Below are 21,380 nucleotides of genomic sequence, written 5' to 3' on the forward strand. Positions count from 1 at the left end.
GCCTAATAAAAACGTCTCAGATACAGAGGAGCAGAGAAAGCAATAGACAAAATTGAATCGTGCGAATATTGTTTGGAATAGCTAATACTCAATCTTGAAAGTTGAAATAATACCATATAGTATTAGTCTCGACTAATGAATCTTTTCTTGAACAATCTCTAATTAATAAGCACAATTAATCTTGAACAATCGAATACTCATTGTGCCCATGTAAACTTATATGAGTGGCAATGGAAAACTAGTCTTCCATAAATCTACTATATATACTAGTATAGGACAACCAATAACAATCCTCACACCCCAAAAACAACCAAAAAGAGAAAGGAAAAAAGAAAATGGCATCAGCTTCAATTCATGAAAGCCTAAAAGCTCTAGAAGCCGTGCCTTCTAAATTCATCTATGCTAATGACTACACAGCTTTGCCATGTGATTCAATCGCAATTGTTGATTTCTCTGCCCTTATATCCGATGATCCTCATCAACGCTCCAAAGCCATCCAAAATTTCGCGGAAGCATGTCGAGATTGGGGCTTCTTCATCGTAAGAACATACTAGTACTATATTTTTGCGAAATAAATTCCTCTAATTATGTGATTAATAATGATTATAATTAAATTGCAGCTTGTGAATCATGGGATACCAGAGGGCTTGATGAAGGACGCGATTGCAGCTGCGAGAGAGTTCTTCGATTTGCCAGATTCGGAGAAGAAGCAGTACGAATCGAAATTAGTGTTAGATTCAATTCAATGTGGCAATTTGACACTTGCAATTTGCAAATACTTCAAACCAAAGCATCACATTTTGGAGAGAGTATCTAAGGCTGCGTGTCCATCCCGACTTCCACTGCCCTCACCACCCTCAACACCTGAGGTTACATCTTCTTCTACTTCTCTATATATGGAATGTGGTATGGAATGTGGTACAATGAAATTAACAATAATACCATAAAGTTGGAGTATTTGGTAGTAATCAAACACTGCACACTACACACAGCAACATTACCTACGTACACTATACACACAAAACACACAAACTATAAAAATTTAAAAGGTATTAAATTAAAAAACAATGCCATACATTGATCAAATAAAGAATTTGGAATTAGAAGAATTTTATAGCAATTACTACTAAACATATCTTTATATATTGTGATGAATGGTAGGAAAGTTGTGATGGATCACAGTAAAAAAATCCGAGAATTGTATATGAAGATAATGGAAGCCGCAACTGAATATCTGAAATTGGATGAACATTATGTGCATCAAGTTTTGAAGATGGATTCAATGGCACAAATGTTTGTCGGAAATTGCTATCCTGCATGCCCTCAACCTGATCAGGCCGTTGGCCTCCCGCCGCATACCGATCCAGGTTTCTTCTTCTTCTTCTTCTTCTTCTTCTTCTTCTTCTTCTTCTTCTTCTTCTTCTTCTTCTTCTTCTTCTTCTTCTTCTTCTTCTTCTTCTTCTTCTTCTTCTTCTTCTTCTTCTTCTTCTTCTTCTTTTCTTTCTTTGGTTTATTTCTCTCTTATTTGTTAAACCAAACTATACTACTCAAAATCAGGTTTGCTGACATTTCTGATAAATAATGGAGTTGAGGGTCTACAAATTGAGCATGATGGCAAGTGGATCAACGTTCAATCTCCTCCCAATTCTATTTTGGTTAATGTTGCTGACCACTTTGAGGTAATTCATTATCACTATTATTTCTATTAAAATTAAATAAAAAGGGAACATCCAATAATAACTCATAGAATGTAGTGCATGTTTTGTTCGATTACATTTATAAAAATGATACCTTTTTAATTATTTTCAAGAGAAGAAGAGGGAGAGGGAAGGGTTTAAGATCTAACATGACTCTCTCTTTATATAAATATTAATTCATATTGATAATTTGTGTGTAAAATTGGACAGATATTTACGAATGGAAGGTTTAAGTCTCTAAAGCATAGAGCTGTGGTGAATAAGGACAGAGAGAGAATTTCACTCGTGGTATTGAATGCCTCGGCATGGGACGCCATAGTTGGGCCGGCTGCGCCACTGGTCGAAAAGGATGGCTCAGCATTATACCATTCTATGGAGTATAAACAATATTTGGAGACAAGCATCGCTCAAAGCCGTCTTGGTGGTAAATCCTTGTTCGAGCAACAACTCATAGTCCAAGGCATCTAGTGAGCCGCCTTCAGCGTCTCCACCCACTGTCATCCGCTAATAAGATTATTTTTAACCTAGTGCTTTCCCTTGTTTTATTTGTTTTAATTTACGTAATGGAGTGAATGTTCGGGTTTTCTTTGTCAGTTCTTTCCCGGATAGTAATAAAGATAAAATTTATATATCGACGGATGTTTTCATTCGGTTGTCACTGTATCTCTGCAATCACGCATATTTTCGGTCTTTCTCAATAGCGATCGGCACCAATTGGTATTCAATCATATGAGAGAAGCAAATAACAACCCATATGCAAACTCGAGTTACTAAATTTCATTTATTAAATTATTCTCTATCTATCATTCAAACTAACAATAAAGCCTAAAAAAAAATTCTATTACTAATTGGAAACGAAAAGTTAAATTCAATTCCTTAATGATATAATATTATATCGAAATTCAACGTTTAATTTTAATTGAAAACAACTGCTAATTATTTCTACATTTATTATAACTTTGATACTTCCTTCGTCCCATATAAATATTTGTGCTTCTATATCGTTCGTCCCATAAAAATATGAGCATTTCCATTTAATTGTCCCCGTCTGTCCCATAAAAATATGAGCATTTCCATTTATGAAAAGTTGTCCCCAACTCATTATTCATAGTTGCACATCAATTTATTTTTAACTTATACCACTATGCTCACCATTACAACTAATAATAATTTGGACCCCACTATATAAAAAAAAAATTAACTACCATGCTCCTCTCTCTTGCTTTACCAATTATAAATTAATTCTCATGTCATTTCTAATAAACATATTTTTATAGGACGAAGGAAGTATATAAGAATTAGACTTACATTTCACCCTCTTTTACTCATTTTCTTTAAATTTTTTTAAATATAAAGTCAGATAAAATGGGACATTTAATTAGATAAAGTACTTCGCTCCGTCCACGTTTAATTGAGAGACTGCGTCCAACTGATCAGGATGAAAGTGGGTTTACGGGTGTTGTGTTAAATTAAGAGAGTGTGTCCAACTGATCAGGATGAAAATCCCAAACTAGCTGAGTCGTTGGCACGACAACCGAAACCTGACATATCAAATAAATTCTTCAACCCACTTCTACTGGTTAGTATAGTGGAGGTAAGGGTCGAATCCCACAAGGATGGACACGTTCGGATAACTGTGGTGATACTCCTGGGTGGTTTTGGTTAGCTACCACGCTTTTGGGTTGAGACTTTATCTAGGCAGAAAGTAAAGGTGGTACCCTACTGACTAGTAGGCCTGAAAGTAACAGACATGTGGTTGTGTTCGTGAAAGTAGGGGACAAGGTATCTTAGAAACATGTGAAAAGAAGACAGTTACTAATTTGGGAAATATATACAACAGGGTATATCTGGTGGCTGGGTGACTTTCTGACAGGTTTGGAAGGTACAACTGAAAAGTAAAAGACAAAAGAAAAAAGTAGTCAAAAAAGCAAAAGTGATCCAAGCAAAAGTAGATTGTGATGTTTTCTTCTTCAACAAGTATTAACAGAAATCATATGAACACAAACTCCATGGATAAACTTAGATTTATGATTTCAAACTCAAGATCCATTAATTAAAATGCTCTAACTTAAGATGAACGGTTGAGACTGCAGATTACTTCTACTGACTAACATGCAAGGTGGTAATAACAACGTAGAACAAGAAACTCATGCACAACAATTTAAACTGGAACTTAACTACAACCTTAGATCAACAATCCCAGATTCAGCCTACTCAACAGGAAACATGCGTAAACATTTAAAAATTAAAAGTGATAACTAGATCTAGCTTTCCTAGGCAGAATGAAGCAAATTCAAACCAAAGAGACATGAGAAATAGAAACTTCATAACTTAAACGTTCGGATCTTTACGAAATACTTCAAAAGGCAACAAGGAATAATGTTTGCAACAGATCCAACGAAGAAAGCAAGTAAAATTTAAACTAGGAAAGCGATTAAAGATTGTTTATGCCACTCCGGGCGATGAAACTGCTATACTACGACGACGAACTGGCTGGAACGATAGGATGATGAATCTTCAGTGGACTTCTGTACTTTAGGTGACCATAGTTGTGGCGAGGAACGAGAAGAACTGGACAATGCTGAAGGAACTGATCTTCTAGAGAGAATTTTAACTAAGTGTGGTGGTTGGGTTTTCGAACTCTCATCTCTCTCCTCTCTCTCCAACTGGCTTCTTTTATAGGGAGGCTTGCCCTTGCTTTTACAGTAGACTTCCTTTGCAAATTGACTTTCTTGCCCTTGTTATTGATCATCCCAGCTATCCTTCTTCCCCATCTCGAGCCTTTTCTCTGGCATGCATCCTGGTTAATATTGCACCCATCTTGCGCTCTTTTCACCTGCGACGTTCTAACCGTCTCCTACTGACTTGGATCTTTTAATCCTGCACACTTAAGCAACAGTTTTGCAGATAATACATGCAATTCACGACATACTGACCAGTAACTAAGGCTTAGAATATGACTTATCACGTATGCTGCTGTTGCTTCACTTTCACACACCATAAATCTCGTCCTCAGTTATCATCAACATTCCATTTCCCCTCAACTCAAAGATGCAATTACATCCCTTCATACACACATTGTTTTCCTGCAACGGTTTTTCGACGACTTTCAACACGAAATGAACCGATGGGAAGAAATCATCAGTGAGGCCACAGCCATGGCTGAAAGGATTATCAAGTGAGGCCACATTCCATTGGCGGATTCCTTGCTGGAACCGACTGTTGGATCGTACAGATCTAAGCCTGAACAGGGGAAATATCATCTCCCTTACGGTTTTGATGAGCACAGAGGAAATCCAGTCGATCATTGGAGAAGTCAAGGGCATTAAGACCATGGATGATCCCAACGACGAATTAATCGAAGTAATTTCTCAAGGGCCATCGAAGCTAAGACTTGTGGCAATATATGAAGTGGAAGGCTTGTGGAATACGTTCCTAGCCAGAACTGCCTACAGTGATCCACCAGTTGTGGAGAATTACATCCGTGCTTGGGCCACAGTATCCGGCAAATATCATCTGCCTGCAGTGATTCGAGACCTTCTGCGTTCCATGAAAGTCAAGAGTTCTTCAAATAGCGAGAATAAACTGATTCAGGCTTTATTTGAAAATCTGAGGGGGATGAGGTATCTTATTGTGCTTGATGATCAAACGGCTTCCGAGTTTTTTGATTTTGATAGACTAATATTTGATATCTTGCCCAACAAAAACAATGGAAGTCGAATAATCGTAACCACGAAAACTATTGCGTACGTTGAATTCACCCACAATTTTATTAGGGTGGGTTTTATGTATGAGGATCGTGCTTGGAAATTGCTTCTAGAAGAGATATTCAAAGGGGATCCTTGTCCTAGTCACTTGGTATTTGCAGGAAAGATGATTGCCAGAAGCTGCAGATGGGTTCCAGATTGTATTGGGGTGATATCTGTAATACTCGTTGTTGCCGACCAGACTGAAGTTGCGTGGGAAGATATTTCAGATAACATCAAGTTTGCTGCTTCTTCTGACTTTGATAACAGAAAATCTAGTATACTATCCCTTGGTTACACATACTTGCCTCATCATTTGAGGTCGTGTTTCTTATATCTGCTTATGTTTAACGAGTATGGTGTTGGTTTACATGTCTCCACACTCATCAAACTGTGGGTGGCTGAGGGGTTTCTTTATGAAAGTGAATGTAAAAGTTTTGAAGAGGCGGGAGAAGATTATGTGGAGGAACTTGTCCGAAGAAATCTAGTGTCGGTAATAGAAAGGAAGTCCAATGGCCGAATCAAGAGTGTCAGAATGGATTATGACATTCGGGATTTTTTCCTAAAGCAAGGCCATGTTGATAGTTCCATTCTTCGTATAGACTGTTTGCCCTTGGAACTGAATTCGTGCAACCACCGCCATGTAAGTGCCCGTGTTGAAGGTGATTTCCTTGAAGGTGTAAATGGCTCTACTATTCGAACTATAATGTTATGCACGTCCAAGAGTCAAAGAGATTTTAGCTTGTCGATAGGAAACGTTAGACTGCTGAGAATACTGGATTTGTCATATGTTTACCACTATGACTTGCATGAGGAAGTGTTTGAGCTAGTTCATCTCAGATACCTTGCTTTCCACTATGGGTTCAGTATTTCGGAAGCCATTTCAAGCCTTGTGAATCTTCAAACCTTGATCATTTATCCAAGGGAAAGTGGCTTTATGATCATAGGAAGTTTCGCAGAGGAGATTTGGAGGATGCCACAGCTAAGACATCTCCTCTTATTTTGTTTTGAGTTACCCGCTCCAAAAGGAGCTCTTGAAGATCTACAAACACTTTCTACAGTAGTAGATTTTGTATGTCTAAGAGAGAACCTCAAAATGATCCCAAACTTGAAAAAGTTGGCTCTTTTGTATGCCAAGAGGTGGAGTGATTATGAGCTCCACAATCTAATATATCTGCAGAAACTTGAAATTCTCAAGATAGAAATGGATTGGTCTTTCGTGGAACAGCAAAAGATAATGAGTTGTGTTTTTCCTCCAACATTGAAGAAGTTGAGTTTGAGTAATGTGAGACTTGGATGGGATGACATGAAAAGTGTTGGTTTATTGCCTAATCTTCAAGTGCTTAAACTAAGAAAGCTGGCTTGCATTGGTAAGACATGGGAAACAAGTGAGGGAGGATTCAGTCAGCTTACCTATTTGCTGATCCAGGAGTCCAATCTGGAGCATTGGATAACGGAAGCTACTCACTTCCGACTCAACTCCCTAGTGCTTCGTCGCTGTTGGTATCTCAACGAGGTTCCCAGTGATATCCGAAAAATTCTAACACTCAAATATATCTACTTGGGATATTGATAGAGATAACCAGTCTTTACTGCGCTCAGCCAAATGGATTCGAGATGATCGGGAAAGTTTGGGATTTGATCCTCTTTATGTTTGTGATGTCTGGCGTTCCGATGATGAACCAAGGCGGTAGTTATCTAACGACTTCTAATGCTTTTGTATTATTTTTTTAAGATATGAACATGATTGTAGTTCTTCAAGGGATTTTCTTGTGGGCTTTTTTTTTCCTTGTCGTAAATAGGTGAACCCATAAGAGCATCCACAATGGTCGGCGAGCGACCGGCTAGCCAATTCTAGGCGCTGGCCGGTCCGCTCGTCAAACCATTCAATTGGCGAGCGCCATTTCGGTGAGAATTTCGGCGAGCGCTGGCCGATGCGCTCACCGATCCACTTTCCGCCATTGTAGGCTGGCGATCGGCGAGTGATCGGCCAGCTTCATTTTTTTTTAATTAAATTTTCGAAACACTATATATACACGATTTTCACGTCATTTTCATTCGCACCACTTTTCTTAATGAGTTTTCTCTCTCTCTTAATTTTTGTACAAGAGCAACAATGCGAAATGAGTAACGCGGGTGGTAGTAGTGGTAGTAGTGATGAGGAGTACGAACGGCAAATGGACGAAGCATTGGAGGCCTATACGTCCAGTGAGATAGACCGGCTGCTACGAAGGGCTATGCAGCCGGCGGTACCTCGACCTAGACCCGTTGTCCACCGCCGAGCAGTGATTGCTCGGATCACGTAGCTGCACATCAGCGGCTATATGACGACTACTTCGCTCCGGAGCCGCGGTTTAACGCCAACCTATTCAGGCGGCGTTTTTGGATGCACAGGGAGTTGTTTATGCGTATCGTTGACGCTTTGGAGCGTCGATATAAGTGCTTTCGCTTCAGGCACGATGCGGCTGGCAGACCCGGCCACACCCCTATTCAAAAGTGCACTGCGGCAATCAGGCAGTTGGCCTACGGAGGCGCGGCAGAAATGTGGGACGAGTACCTCCACATTGGTGAGACGACTACCCTGAAGTGTCTGAAGCATTTATGTGAGGCCGTCGTTGAAATATTCAAGGACCAGTAACTTAGAAGCCCTACCCCAATAGACTGTCAGGATCTGATGCAGGCATGGGGAGAATCATGGGTTCCCGGGGATGTTAGCCAGCATAGATTGTGTGCATTGGGAATGAAAGAACTGTCCCGCTTCCTGGAAGGGTTCTACACCACCGGCTACAAGGGAAAGAATCTCAAGATGATCCTCAAGGTCGTAGCTGATTATCGGCTGTGGATTTGGCACGCGTATTTTGGGGTAGCCGGGTCGAACAACGACCTCAACTCGTCGCCCCTTTTCAACGAGCAGTGTCGGGCGTCGGTCCGACCATCAGTTTTGTCGCCAACGACAACCGACGTAATATGGGCTACTACTTGGCGGATGGGATATACCCTAGGTGGCCCATCTTTGTGAAGACGATTAGATGCGCAAATGAGGACAGGAAGGCCTACTTTACGGAATGGCAAGAGTCGTCGCGCAAGGACGTGGAGCGCGCATTTGGTGTGCTCCAGTCCCGATGGGCGGCAAATAGGGGTCCAACGTGTTTGTGGCATGTCGACTGCATTGCTTCTATAATGTACGCCCGTATTATCATGCACAACATGATCGTCGAAGATGAAGGTGTACAACTGACTATTTGGGCCAATGACGATGAAGCCGGTCCAAGCCACGACGTGGCCATCCCCAACGTACGAAGGGGGGTACCTCACGATGAAATCGGCCGCCTCCAGGCACATGCCGACATACGCCAAGTGGATGCTCATATTCAACTCCAAAAGGATTTAATTGAAGAGTTGTGGGCGCGGAGGACTGCACGACGATAGTTTTTTTTGTTTTATGTATTTTTTTTATTATGTAACTTTTTTATAATTAATGTACTTTTTTTTAATGAAATTAATGAATTTTCCCATATATGTGTCGTAAATTTAATTCCGTATTTTGTGTTTAATTCCGTAAATTTAGTTGTTTTTTTTAATAGTGCTGATGATGTGGCTAGCCTATGGCTAGCCTATTGCTTGTCCAGTTGCTTGTCCTGATGATGTGGCAGGAGGAATTTTTTTGCTGATGAAGTGGCAGGAGGAGTTTGTGGCTACCCTAGGGCTGGCCTATTGCCATTTTGGATGCTCTAAGTGGAGATTGGCTTCACTTGATATGCCAATTGTTGTCTTAGTATTTCCAGATGTACACAATATTGTCTGCATGCATAATTGATGACGCTACCTGACCACGGAGATTTCTTTTCCTTGATCGCCTAGCTTTATAATCTTGCGCACAATCTATGTTAATAAAGATATAAATTCAGACAGCAAGAACTTAAAAAGATGACTATTAGCAAGACACCAGTATTTGAAGTTGAGAATGGCAGATTGATATTGTTATTTGAATTATCGCAAATTTGTCCAGCCGCCTATAAGGCGGGTCAGTAAGAGTCAGCTGATATTTTTTGGAGATATCAGAAATAGGGTGGCGGTAGCTGTAGGCCTATGCGGAGAATTGGCATCCTTTTGTGAGGATTATTTTCTGAAATTTCTTCTTTTTGATTAAAATTTCAATAGTGTCAGTTTCTGTTCTTTAAATCTTAGAGCTTCAAACTAGTTTATATTATTGTTCATTAGCCTTTACTCTTGTAACAAGCACACACGCACAGGAAGAACAACTCAAGGTGATCCCAGACACACTATTATCAAGTCCAGGGGAGCTCCTCCCTATCTGTCACGTCACGTGTACCCCGGCAAGAGGATTTCCCATTTCACAATCACCCAATGTATAGGGCGCAGGGGGTCACTCAAGGAAGTTAAGGCACATGGTGGATAGGTAATTCACTCAAGACACAGAACTGAGCTCAGAGATACACACCCTGAGTAAGAAAAGAAGAGCAAGCAAGCAGCGGAAAAGAAATAAAGCAGTAAGCACCAAGAACATGTAAGAAAACAAGAGCACAGAACCTAGACCACAGCCAGCGGTTACTACCAGCATCAAAAGCCCAAGCCTAGGGTTCTAAGAAAGCAGTAAATGAGAGGTTCAGCCAATTTACCAGAGCAGGAACCCTATCGTTAAGGAGAACCCGATTATACCTGAGAGCCTATGCCGGAGGCTTGAGCTTTACTCTGAAGAGCCCACCTCCTTTTAATTTGCGACCCAGCGTGCCTAAGTAACTCCCTCGTGGCTCTAATACCACTGTAGGGATCAGATCACTTAGGATTCACTAATTACCGGGACCTCTTTTATTGATTGGTTCTGAGATGGCTAATCTCAAAGGTACAAGCCAATACAACAGTGGTATCACGATTACACACTAAGTATGATACAAGAAGATACAATCAGAAACCCTAGCTCTAGGTAAGTCTTCAACCAGACTCAACACTTAGCTCCATCTGATTTATCACCTGCACACTTAGTAGAAAGATTAGTCACACAAGAAAGATGATCCCGAAGGATCAAAGAACAAAAGAGACTAAGTCAGATAATCGGGCCACGAGTGGCTCAGGTCACGGCAGTGACTGCACTAGGCCTCAGACCTCCCCAATCCTCACAGCAAGTCACAAAGGAGAGCACCATTGAACGAACTCAAACCAGAGATCATTGGAACCCTAGATCTCACCGGTCAACGATCACCACGGCCTTCTCACACGCGGACAAGCCCACACAACTCAGAACGCTACCACGAACACAAGAACCCTCAAAACACTCCAAGCACTTCGGGATTGGTCACAGACAACAGACCAAACCCTAGATAGAGAAGGAAACCGAAGAAGTTGCCTAACACTCAATCTACACTGGTAGAACTCTTAGGAACTGAGAATCATCGGTGGAACAGAAAGCTCGAAGGAGAACTCCGGCTGGATACACCGGAATCTTAGAGAGAAGAGAGAGAGACGACGGTTTCTGAGAGCAAGAGAGAGAGAGAGAGATGTCGAATGAGAGAAGCCAAAAGGCCTTCTCTCACTTAACAAACACACCTCACATCCGACGGCTGTGGAGCTTGATCCGCGTGGAGTTGCCAGGTGGCGCACATCCAGCAGCCCTCACAAGGAAACGGGCCTGACTTAATTTGGGCCAGCAATTAATCATATGGGCTCAGTACATGGCAGTCCAACCAATAAATAATAGAAGTCCATAGCAAGGAGTCCAATAAATCCACAACTCCTATCATAGATCAGAACTTTACAAACATTAGATCAAGCAGGAATATCTCAAGATATGGATTGAATAGGGATGTAAATATTCAAATGGTAAATAGGTGAGCCTATATTCTGAAAAATAGGGATGTAATTCATGTTAATATTTATAGGCGAATTTTTCAGAATAAAGGTTTTTACTTTTCAGAATAGATTAAGGATTAAATTTGTTGACTTTTCAGAATATTGGTCTCCTAACATATTGAAATTTTTGAGAAGTTAGATTAAAGGGTAGTTTGGTCAATTTGTAATTACCAGGGTAGTTTGGGCCAGCAATTAATCATATGGGCTCAGTACATGGCAGTCCAACCAATAAATAATAGAAGTCCATAGCAAGGAGTCCAATAAATCCACAACTCCTATCATAGATCAGAACTTTACAAACATTAGGTCAAGCATGACTATCTCAAGATATGGATTGAATAGGGATGTAAATATTCAAATGGTAAATAGGTGAGCCTATATTCTGAAAAATAGGGATGTAATTCATGTTAATATTTATAGGCGAATTTTTCAGAATAAAGGTTTTACTTTTCAGAATAGATTAAGAATTAAATTTGCTGACTTTTCAGAATATTGGTCTCCTAACATATTGAAATTTTTGAGAAGTTAGATCAAAAGGTAGTTTGGTCAATTTATAATTACCAGGTGGGAATAATAAGAAAAATTAAGAGAATATATATAAAAAATTAAAAAACTCTTATTCTGAAAAATTTATATGTCTCGAGCCCATATTCTGAAATTTCTCCAAAATGACATACTCCATCCGTGCACGAAAAATAGGACACATTGTGAATGGCACGGGTTTAATGTGGAATTGGTAAAGTAAATAGGACTCATTGTGAATGACACGGGTTTTAATGTGAAATTGGTAAAGTAAGAGAGAAAGGACAAAAGTAAGAGATAAGTAGTGTTAGTGGAATGTGGGATCCATCTTATTAGCAACAGAGAAAGGAAAAAAGTAAGAGAGAAGTTGTTGAAAATTTTCATTTTTTAAATGTGCTCTATTTTTCGTGGATAACCAAAAATGTCAAATATGCTCTATTTTTTATGGACGGAGGAAGTATACGATTATGACAATCACTCCTACTAAGACAGAATAAAGACTGGCATTAACTTAGAGACCTCAAAATAGGGTTCATTTTTTTTCATTTTGTGGTGCTCTCCCCTCCCCTCTCTTTACAAAAAATAATCTCTATTTTCATTTTAATCCATTAACAAATAATCTCTATTTTCATTTTAATCCATTAACTTTATCACCTACTCTCTCCGTTTTTTAAATATAGCAACTATTTCTATTATAGACTAAGACTGACCCTTAAAAATAGAAACTTTAGAATCTTTCTATTTTAGAACATGGACTCCACAATTCACTAACTCTACTTTCACTACTTTTTCTTCCTCTCTCTTACCTTATTCATTTTTCTTTTCATCTCTCTTACTTTACTAATTTTTCTCACTTACTTTATCAATTGTGCATTAAAAATCATGTCATTTCAAATGTTTCTATTTTTTGAATACGGAGGAGTTTTAGCAAGACTATAATAATTTAATGTTAAAATATGAGATTCGGGCTATGCTAGACTTCACCAAGTCGGGTATTCAGTTAGGTTTAACCTGATTTGATAATCGGCTAATTCTAAGAGAAATCAAAATATTGTAATCCGAATATTCCAATTAAATTGAACAAAATTACAACAAAAGATACAAAATTCAATTATTTTCTTATTTTTGAATAGTATTGATTTTTTAAGTAATACTCATATAGAAAAATTTGCTTAAACGGATGTTTTTTAAATCAATTTTTAATTCTTATAAATTTTTAAATATTTTGGTTTGGTCCATCCTAAATAAATGATCGTCTCAAAATATTTACTCCCTCCGTCCCTGAAAGTGTGTCCCATTTTTCATTTCCGTTCGTCACACAAATTTTGTCTCATTTCACTTTTTACTACTTTCTTATAGTGGACCTCATATTCTACTAACTCATTCATACTTACATTTTATTATAAAACTAATATATTCCCTCCGTCCCACTTAAGATGACGTGTTTTCCTTTTTACTTTGTCCTAACTAAGACGACACATTTCATTTTTTGAAAACTTTTTCTCTCCAATTAATACACTCAACCACTTTTTCCACTCCTATTACAATATTCATCTCTCTTTCTCTCTCTGTTTTTAATACTTACACTCACATTTTCTCTCTCCAATTAAACACATTAACCAATAACTCCTAAAATCCTTAGCTAACCAAGGAATGTGTCATTTTAGCCGGGACGGAGGAGTATAAAAGTAGGACTCATATTCTACTAACTTTTTAAACTTACTTTACATTACATTTCTTAAAATTTGTGCCGGATCAAAGTAGGACAATATTTAGACGACAGAGGGAGTATTAAAATACGGGCCCAAATATTTTATTTTATTTTTGTCCAAGGGACGAAAATATCTTAAAAGGATGTAATCTATACAATATAAAATGGAGTTTTGGGAGGTTTTGAATAATCATTTTATGCTGAGTGATGTAAATGCAATCTATAAACATATAAAAGAGGAGTTTTTGAGATATTTACAAAACTACAATTATAAATATTACTATAATAAAATAAAACGAAATAAACCCTTCACAATCATAAATCATAAATTATGGTAGTAATTATACGTAACTGCTATGTAGTTGGTTTAGTGGAGTAGTGGAGCACATGAAATCTTCCTATAAGTATTTACTTTTCATGTAATGTTGACGAAAAAAAAAAAAAACTACATTGAATACTTTCATCCTTCTCCTATGGATATCTCTCTCATCTACTGTAGTCTTCTCATTTTCCATTAGCCGGCTCTTTCTGCTTTTGGGCAACGATGAAAACACGAGCAAGGTGAAAACTATACAAATTGTTAGGTAAAAGTAGCTATACGTATTGATTATTGATTTTTGTGCATCGCAAATTGATTTTATTGCTTATTTTATTGTAGTTTTAAGTGAGACAGACGGCTTTAAAAATGACAAACGAGTTATTTTATATATGGGTTCTTCATTGTTATTAATTCTAATTTTATTTAATTAATTTAAAATTAAAATTTAATATTTTAAAAATATATTAATGCGTAGCACAAGTGTGATACCAGTAGTATAATAAATTGGCAGTTGAGGTTATTTTAATTAAAGGATGCCACGTGGGGTGGCACTGAGCCACTCGTCAAGATGAATCCCGTGCAACGGGGTCCCTCCCTCATCTCATGTCGGCAACGAGACTGAGGCAATTTGGCTCACCCATATCGGCTGGCCTTAGTCATTTACCAAACTAATTGCCAATAAATTTTTTCATATTTCTTTAATTGGATGGACTCTAATAAATGTCGTATTTTAATTTTATATTTTTAATATAAAGACTCGCATTCTATTATTAACTCATGTTCGTGTGTAGTAAAAAAATTGTTATAAAATTAGGCTCATACACCATTAATTTTTTCTCCCATTTTTAACTTAACATTAAATAAATTCTTAAAATTCTCATTAACTAAAGTATGAGATATTTAGTTTAGTACCGATGGAAATATTATGTTTATCAGATACAGATTATTTCTTCCGTCCAACAATAAGTGTGTCTTTTTGGAGTCTCATTGAATATCAAATTATATTTAGAAAATTTGTCAAAAATATATAGTAAAGATATTTATAAAATATAGTACGAGTATGTGATAAGTTTAGTAGTACAAAAATATATGCCCTTCAAGACATTAAGAGTATTTTCATCCGCAAAAATTTGAAAATAATAAAAAATTATTTCAATTAATATGAAGTCATAGTTGACAGACCCCAAATAATATTTTCAAAGTTCACGGATATAAACATTCTATTTTTATTAGAGCTATGCAACATTTTATCTACCTCCTCTATCCGCGAATAGGAGTCTCATTTTTCCATTTTAATCCGTCCGCGAATAGAAGTCCAGGTTCACTTTTACCATAAATAGTAATGTGGTCTCACCTTCCACTAACTTATTTCACTCAAATTTCATTTAAAATTAATATACACCGGTGAAATTTTTATTCCACTAACTTTTTTATAATTCACTTTTCATAACTTTTCTTAGAACTCGTGACGCCAAGAATTGTGACTCTTAACGGCGAACGGACTGAGTATTAAAGAAAAGGGTCATGCTAGATTTTTAGATTTGGCATGGGGACTTGTTCCAATAATTATTCTGCAATAGGCTTTGTTCTTTAGCCTAACTCGATTCCAAATTCAAAATTATTTATGCAACTGTTTTTGGTGCATGTGTGCAGAAATATCATGTTCTTATTTCTCGTTTCATTTTTCATTCCTTTTTTTTCTCTTTTTCAAGAATATATTTTTGGATGAAATCGCTATTAATTTAAAAGATTAAAAGAGCCTCCTTTTCAGAATCGAATTTAAAGGATAGGAATTTGAATTGAGATACGATCGATTGTATTTGTGTGTGTTTGATCGTCGACTGTGTGGGTAGATATCTTCATCGGGGAGTGTTATATTGCTAACTCAATGCTTAATTGTTAACTACAACTCAATAATAGCCATTAGATATTCAAATTAAAGGCCTAGATCATTAACCACAAAATGTTAATACGATCAACGAAAAACGTCAATAAAGCTATAGGATTAATTCCAATAAAAATCAATAGGGGTATTAATGTCAAGTTAGTTATAACTAACTTTTAAAAGAAATCCCAAAACTTTAAATTCATATAACATATATCAAATTAAAGATAATTTTATAAGGATTCCAACGATATACTACATGCATATGTTCCGACGTCAAAATTTGAAAAAAAAAATCTAGAATTTTCGTATTTTTCGTACACAGGCTAATGTCAATACAGCTAAGATAATATGTCAATATAAAGCATATACAATGTCAATCCTAAATTTGTGTTGACATTCTCAAAGCATTGTGTTGATATTTTCGAAACACTATATTGACATTTTCATCCAAAACCCTAATTTGGCGTATTTTTTTAAATTTTTTTCGATTTAATTAATAAAAACGAAAATTACACGTGGCAAATTGTAGACCACACGTTTTTTAAAATTATGTGGCCTTAAATTAGTTATAGTTAGCAATTAATGATGAGTTAGCAATTGATCACTCCCCTATCTTCATTTACATGCTAACAGATTTTCATACCCATTATTGATTATTAAAAGTAACCCTATGAATAGTTATACACAGGGATGTCAACAGCGAATCCGTTTGGGTTTGGGCCAATTTAATCGGGTTTGGGCCAATTTAATCGGTTGTCGGGCTATTTGGATTATGAAATTTTTTAGTCATAAACTTTCAACCATAACCCTAACCCATCGGGCTCTTCGGCCAAAAACTTTCAAAAACAATCTGTCGTAATCAAAATTTTCTCATTAATATGATTCTAAATTTTAGATATTTTTCTCTTCTTAGTTGTATAATCACATAAAATCTTCATATTTTCATGGTTTCCTCAATAATAGTTGGAGAGGAGTCTTTCATCTTGATCAACTACAACATAATTAAACAAAGATCGACAAATCAAAATAAAAGCAATCAATTTGAACTAAAGTTTGTGTTTGTATCATTATTTTGGTATTAATTATAATCAATCATTTATGAAAATTAGAAATCATATCCTACATGAATCACTGCTAAAACGATAAACATATTAAAATTTTGATGGGATGGAATAATTCTCAATTTTGTTTTAATTGACTTTTACGATGGTAAACCGTTGGATGACGGAAGAATGCATCAATTGGTGCAACTTGATAGTTGGTAATGTGGAACTGACTAAATTGTGGCATATGAAATCCAAAAGTACGAGAAAAACACTAAAACTTAATCTCTCCATCCCAAAAAAATATGTGCATTTGGGACAGCACGAGAATTAAGGAAAAATTGATAAAGTAAGAGAGATGATGAAAATGGTATGGAAAGTAAGAGAGGAGAGGAGATAATAGTTAAAATAGTGTCAGTGGATAGTATGACCTATATTATTAAATTGATATAACTTTCTAAAATTGGAATGCACATATTTTTATAGGATAGATAAAAATGAAAAGTGCACATATTTTTATGGGACGAAAGAAATAGTATTTTTTAATTAAAAACTTTTCAACCTATTAGATTGACCGCGGCCAACATGTTTATAACTTAATATACAGTCACTTTATACTCTATATGTACTTTATCCATCTCAATACTGAAACCAGTATTTTAGATTAAAGCTATGAAACATAATTATAAATGAAAAGGGCGTCATGGGTTTCTTATTAATTTCACAATGGGACTTGTTTTACGTATAGTATCACAGGGCAGTGATAAATGCAAATTTATATATTGTACAAACTCAAAATTTCTCAACATAACTTTAATACAGTTTCAATGCAATATCAACACTGTGTAAAGTTTCAAGATTTCAGTGTCAACTCAGTATCAACACAACATCAATCATTGACTTCTGTTGAAATTCTATTGACATTTTCCTGTTGATGTTTTTTTGTGATCTATTGATATTTTTCAATGGTCCAAATCATAGTTTTAAGTTTATACAATATTTAAAGTTTTCATTTGATCGCATTCCTAGTATCACATATTAAAATAATAAAACTTCCTAATTTAATATTTTATTTTACTCATATTATAAAATTAAAACTATATACAAGTAAGAATTCATGTTCTACTAAACTTTTAGTCACTTTCCCTTACATTTTCTTAATTCCTTACAGAGTCAGTATGAGATAATTTATACTACAAGAAACTGATCCATACCTGAGCCCAATTCCTAATCAGTACGCAGTTATTTGAATGGATATTAATACAAAAATTTGGAATTTTGATTTAGATATGTATACGTATTCAGTTCAGGAGTTATGGACTCTAAAATAATATACAAAATTTATAATTATATTTTAAGCGATTATAATTAGTAGAATGTGTGCTATGAATTTAATTAGTTGGTGTAAATATATTCGGCCATTAATATAAGCCAATACTGGCCCAATAAATAGTCCAAATCTGTCACTAATAAATAACCTGCTAACAATAATTAAAGTTTAAAACGAAAAAAGGTGGGCCGATTAGATAATGAAAGTGGTTCTCTTCTGCCATCCTTTTTTCAGAAACATATATTACAAATTTTACTTTTAATATTAAAATTACAACTTTACTTCTTAAAAAAAATTAAATAAGAAACAACAAATCAAAGAGAGTGTATTATTATGAAAAGGATTTCAAGCAATCGATATTATTATGCAACTTTATTATCCAATCAATATAATTAAGTCATGGAATCAAATAAAAATATTCGAAATATCTTTTCATTATCTAACATGAGACCGTCCCTAATTCTCGTAGACTTTATTACGACTTACGAGTCTTGGATCGTATCTAATCCGATCTAAGCTTCGTAAAATCTAACATGCTCAACTCGTAACAACAAATTACTTGAATGCGGTCCAAATCTGGGAATCATTGAATATGAGACTATCGAATTCTCGTGAACTTAACATGCTCAACTTCTAAACGATGGGCTCAAACAACAAACTTGAAATCCGGTCCTTAATATGAGGGTTCTGAATTCCATGCCCGTCTCCAAGTTGGTACATATATTGTGCCAGTCTACCAAGATCAACAGCGCTTGCTATAAATTCTTTCGAAAATCGAGAATCTCCAACTCTTTCCTCGTTCATCCTTTTCCAACTATTCCATATTAAAATTCTTGCATGGTCACGCGCCTCTTCAATCGAAGCTCCCGATTCCTTCATGTAGCATTGAATTGATTCTGCCACATCGCCTCTTTCCATCTCATTCTAAACAAGCATTAAAAAATGTGTTACGATATGATCATACCTTAAATGCTAATACTAATATATGTAAGACTTAATTAAGCATACGAACCGGTGATGTTGCAATGTCATTTGCAAGCCTTAAAATCATTGATGGACATTTAACTAAGTCTGGGTATTGGTACAAGCTATCAACAACGATTTTTTGTATTGGATTTGTGCTGAGGAAGAATGTGTTTGACAAGATCACAGGAGCTGAGCTTGAAATCCATCCATTGTTGATATATTCATCTAGTGATGGTGTGCACCCTGCCACATGCCACTGCGCCTCTTGCATAAATGATTTGCATAAATCTTGCCACTGTCAAACAATTACAATCATTAATTAATTATAGAAATAAAAACATACGTATACGGTGATTCAAATATTGAGGTTGTCTTACTGATTTTCTCAAATATTTAATAATGAGAATGTCTTGTTCTTTCAGAACATCGCATGCCATCTCATTTATGAAGTTGTTGAGTGTGAGAAAGCAAATTTGCATATAGTTTGGGAGTTGATTCACTGCTTCTAGATCCCATCTGAAAAAATAACAATTATTAAGTCATTCGATTTGAATATTTACGAATCATATTGCTACACGTGACAATCTATTGAAAAAAAAAGAGTTAGCATGGCATTTTCTATAAGTCTAATCTCAAGCCTGCTATATTATATTATGTTACCTTAATTTTATTAATTTTGTGGTAATAATAAGAAAACTCTAATATAGTAATGAGCAAATTATAGCATTAGACTAATTATTGTTATATCGATTGTGTATAATTTGTAAGTATAAGTGGTCCCTCTAAACAGCGTCAAAATAAATACCAACTTAATTTAGAGTATTAAAAAAGTAACTCACCTTTGAATTGCATCATTGAAGAGGTGTAGTTCATCCAAGGTAGCATAGACATCAAAAATATCATCGATTAGTGTAATTAAGATGTTGGCTTTGGTGGCCATAATCCTTGAATAACCATATTTAGGCTGGGAGAGTCCATCAAATAATGTCCACAAGTAACACTCCACTATCCTATCTCTTGCAAATGGTAGCTTTTCACTTAGTCTTGTTTGCTTCCACCATCTATAAATGTCATTCACAAATTGTAGTAGTAAAGTTTATGAGAGAATATGTGAGAAAACACTACTATTATAGATGATTAAATAATAATATACCTGGAGATGAGTTTGAGTTCTTGTTGATGCATTGATTGAGTAATGTTGAAATCCAATTTTGCAAGCTCAAAAATTGTTGGATCCATCTCGGATCTTCTGCTATACGCTTCAATGAAACATCTTGCATTCGGCCTTCGAATCCTCCAATGGATTGGGAGATCCAAAGCGTAGCGAACCCTTTCTAAAAGATTATGATCATCATCACCTTCATCAACAATTCTTTGGAGATATTTGGTGGCAAATTCATTGGCCAACTCCAAGGTTTCTTCTCCATGTGTAAGTAGGAAAGAAGCTTCATATAATTGCAACATTCCTCTCCTATCATCACAAAGGCTTGCTTTGAAATTGCCATTCTCATTCTTGAGACAATCAAACACATCTATCATACAACAAATATAATTAGTCCCATTATAAGTTCAAAGCTTCAAACATTTATATTACTATACATGTTATATAATGAGTAATGAGACATAACATGTACCTTGAGAAACTCGAAAACCATGCTCTTTTAGTAGTCTGAATTCAAGAGATGTTGAGTACAAATCCCTTTCCTTTGTATCAAAATTATTCTCATGGTAAATACAAGTCAAGATTTGGTTGATTTCTTGGTTGAAGTGATGAGATATAGCGAGACTCTGCAGATCATCAATCAACTCCAGTCGTCGATCGCCTTCCATTTCTCGGTGCAGCAACAACATCTTCACTCGCGCAATCAGCTCATCAGCCCGCTTCGAATGTATCTCCTCCTATAGTGGTATTTAATAAGAAACCAATTAATCCTTTATAGTAAATGTTAATTGGCATATTTACACGTGAGTTGTTCTATATCAAAAAATGTAAAGTAGTAAAAAACTATCAATTTATCAGGTACATTTCAATAAATGATACCGTATATTGGGTGGTGAGCGATTGAATATAGTTGAAATCCCAGAAGGGAGGTTTGTAGTTTGCAGATCGTCGTGTAGGGCCGGTCGTCGTCTGAGTGGAAGGCACAGCATTGCATCGGGTGGAGGAGCTCGTTCGGGTAGACGACGCGATACACAAAAGTTTCATCGGAGCTCCGCCGTGGAAGGTGGTGTAAGAGCGGTGGGGTGGCTTGTGAGGAATATTAAGAGGTGTATGCATTAATAAATAAGA

General features: G+C 36.2%; 2 protein-coding genes and 1 pseudogene across 2 annotated transcripts; 2 read left to right on the top strand and 1 right to left on the bottom strand.

The window, feature by feature from the left end:
- Window positions 1–307: 307 nt before the first annotated feature.
- On the top strand, window positions 308–2,332 carry LOC125197010 (annotated as a pseudogene).
- Window positions 2,333–5,030: 2,698 nt separating this feature from the next.
- Window positions 5,031–7,016, top strand: LOC125194776 (putative late blight resistance protein homolog R1A-10). Its single transcript, XM_048093001.1, has one exon. It carries the CDS (start codon window positions 5,031–5,033, stop codon window positions 7,014–7,016), a length of 1,986 nt encoding a protein of 661 aa, XP_047948958.1.
- Window positions 7,017–18,524: 11,508 nt separating this feature from the next.
- On the bottom strand, window positions 18,525–21,380 carry LOC125197284 (terpene synthase 10-like). The gene is made up of 7 exons (XM_048096009.1): window positions 21,132–21,380; window positions 20,725–20,989; window positions 20,244–20,622; window positions 19,930–20,151; window positions 19,468–19,606; window positions 19,137–19,385; window positions 18,525–19,048 (listed from the first exon to the last, which is right to left on the bottom strand). Exons 1-7 carry the CDS (start codon window positions 21,366–21,368, stop codon window positions 18,758–18,760), a joined length of 1,782 nt encoding a protein of 593 aa, XP_047951966.1. The 5' UTR covers window positions 21,369–21,380; the 3' UTR covers window positions 18,525–18,757.

Source organism: Salvia hispanica, chromosome 6 (assembly GCF_023119035.1).
Source record: "Salvia hispanica cultivar TCC Black 2014 chromosome 6, UniMelb_Shisp_WGS_1.0, whole genome shotgun sequence".
NCBI classification, from domain to species: Eukaryota; Viridiplantae; Streptophyta; class Magnoliopsida; order Lamiales; family Lamiaceae; genus Salvia; species Salvia hispanica.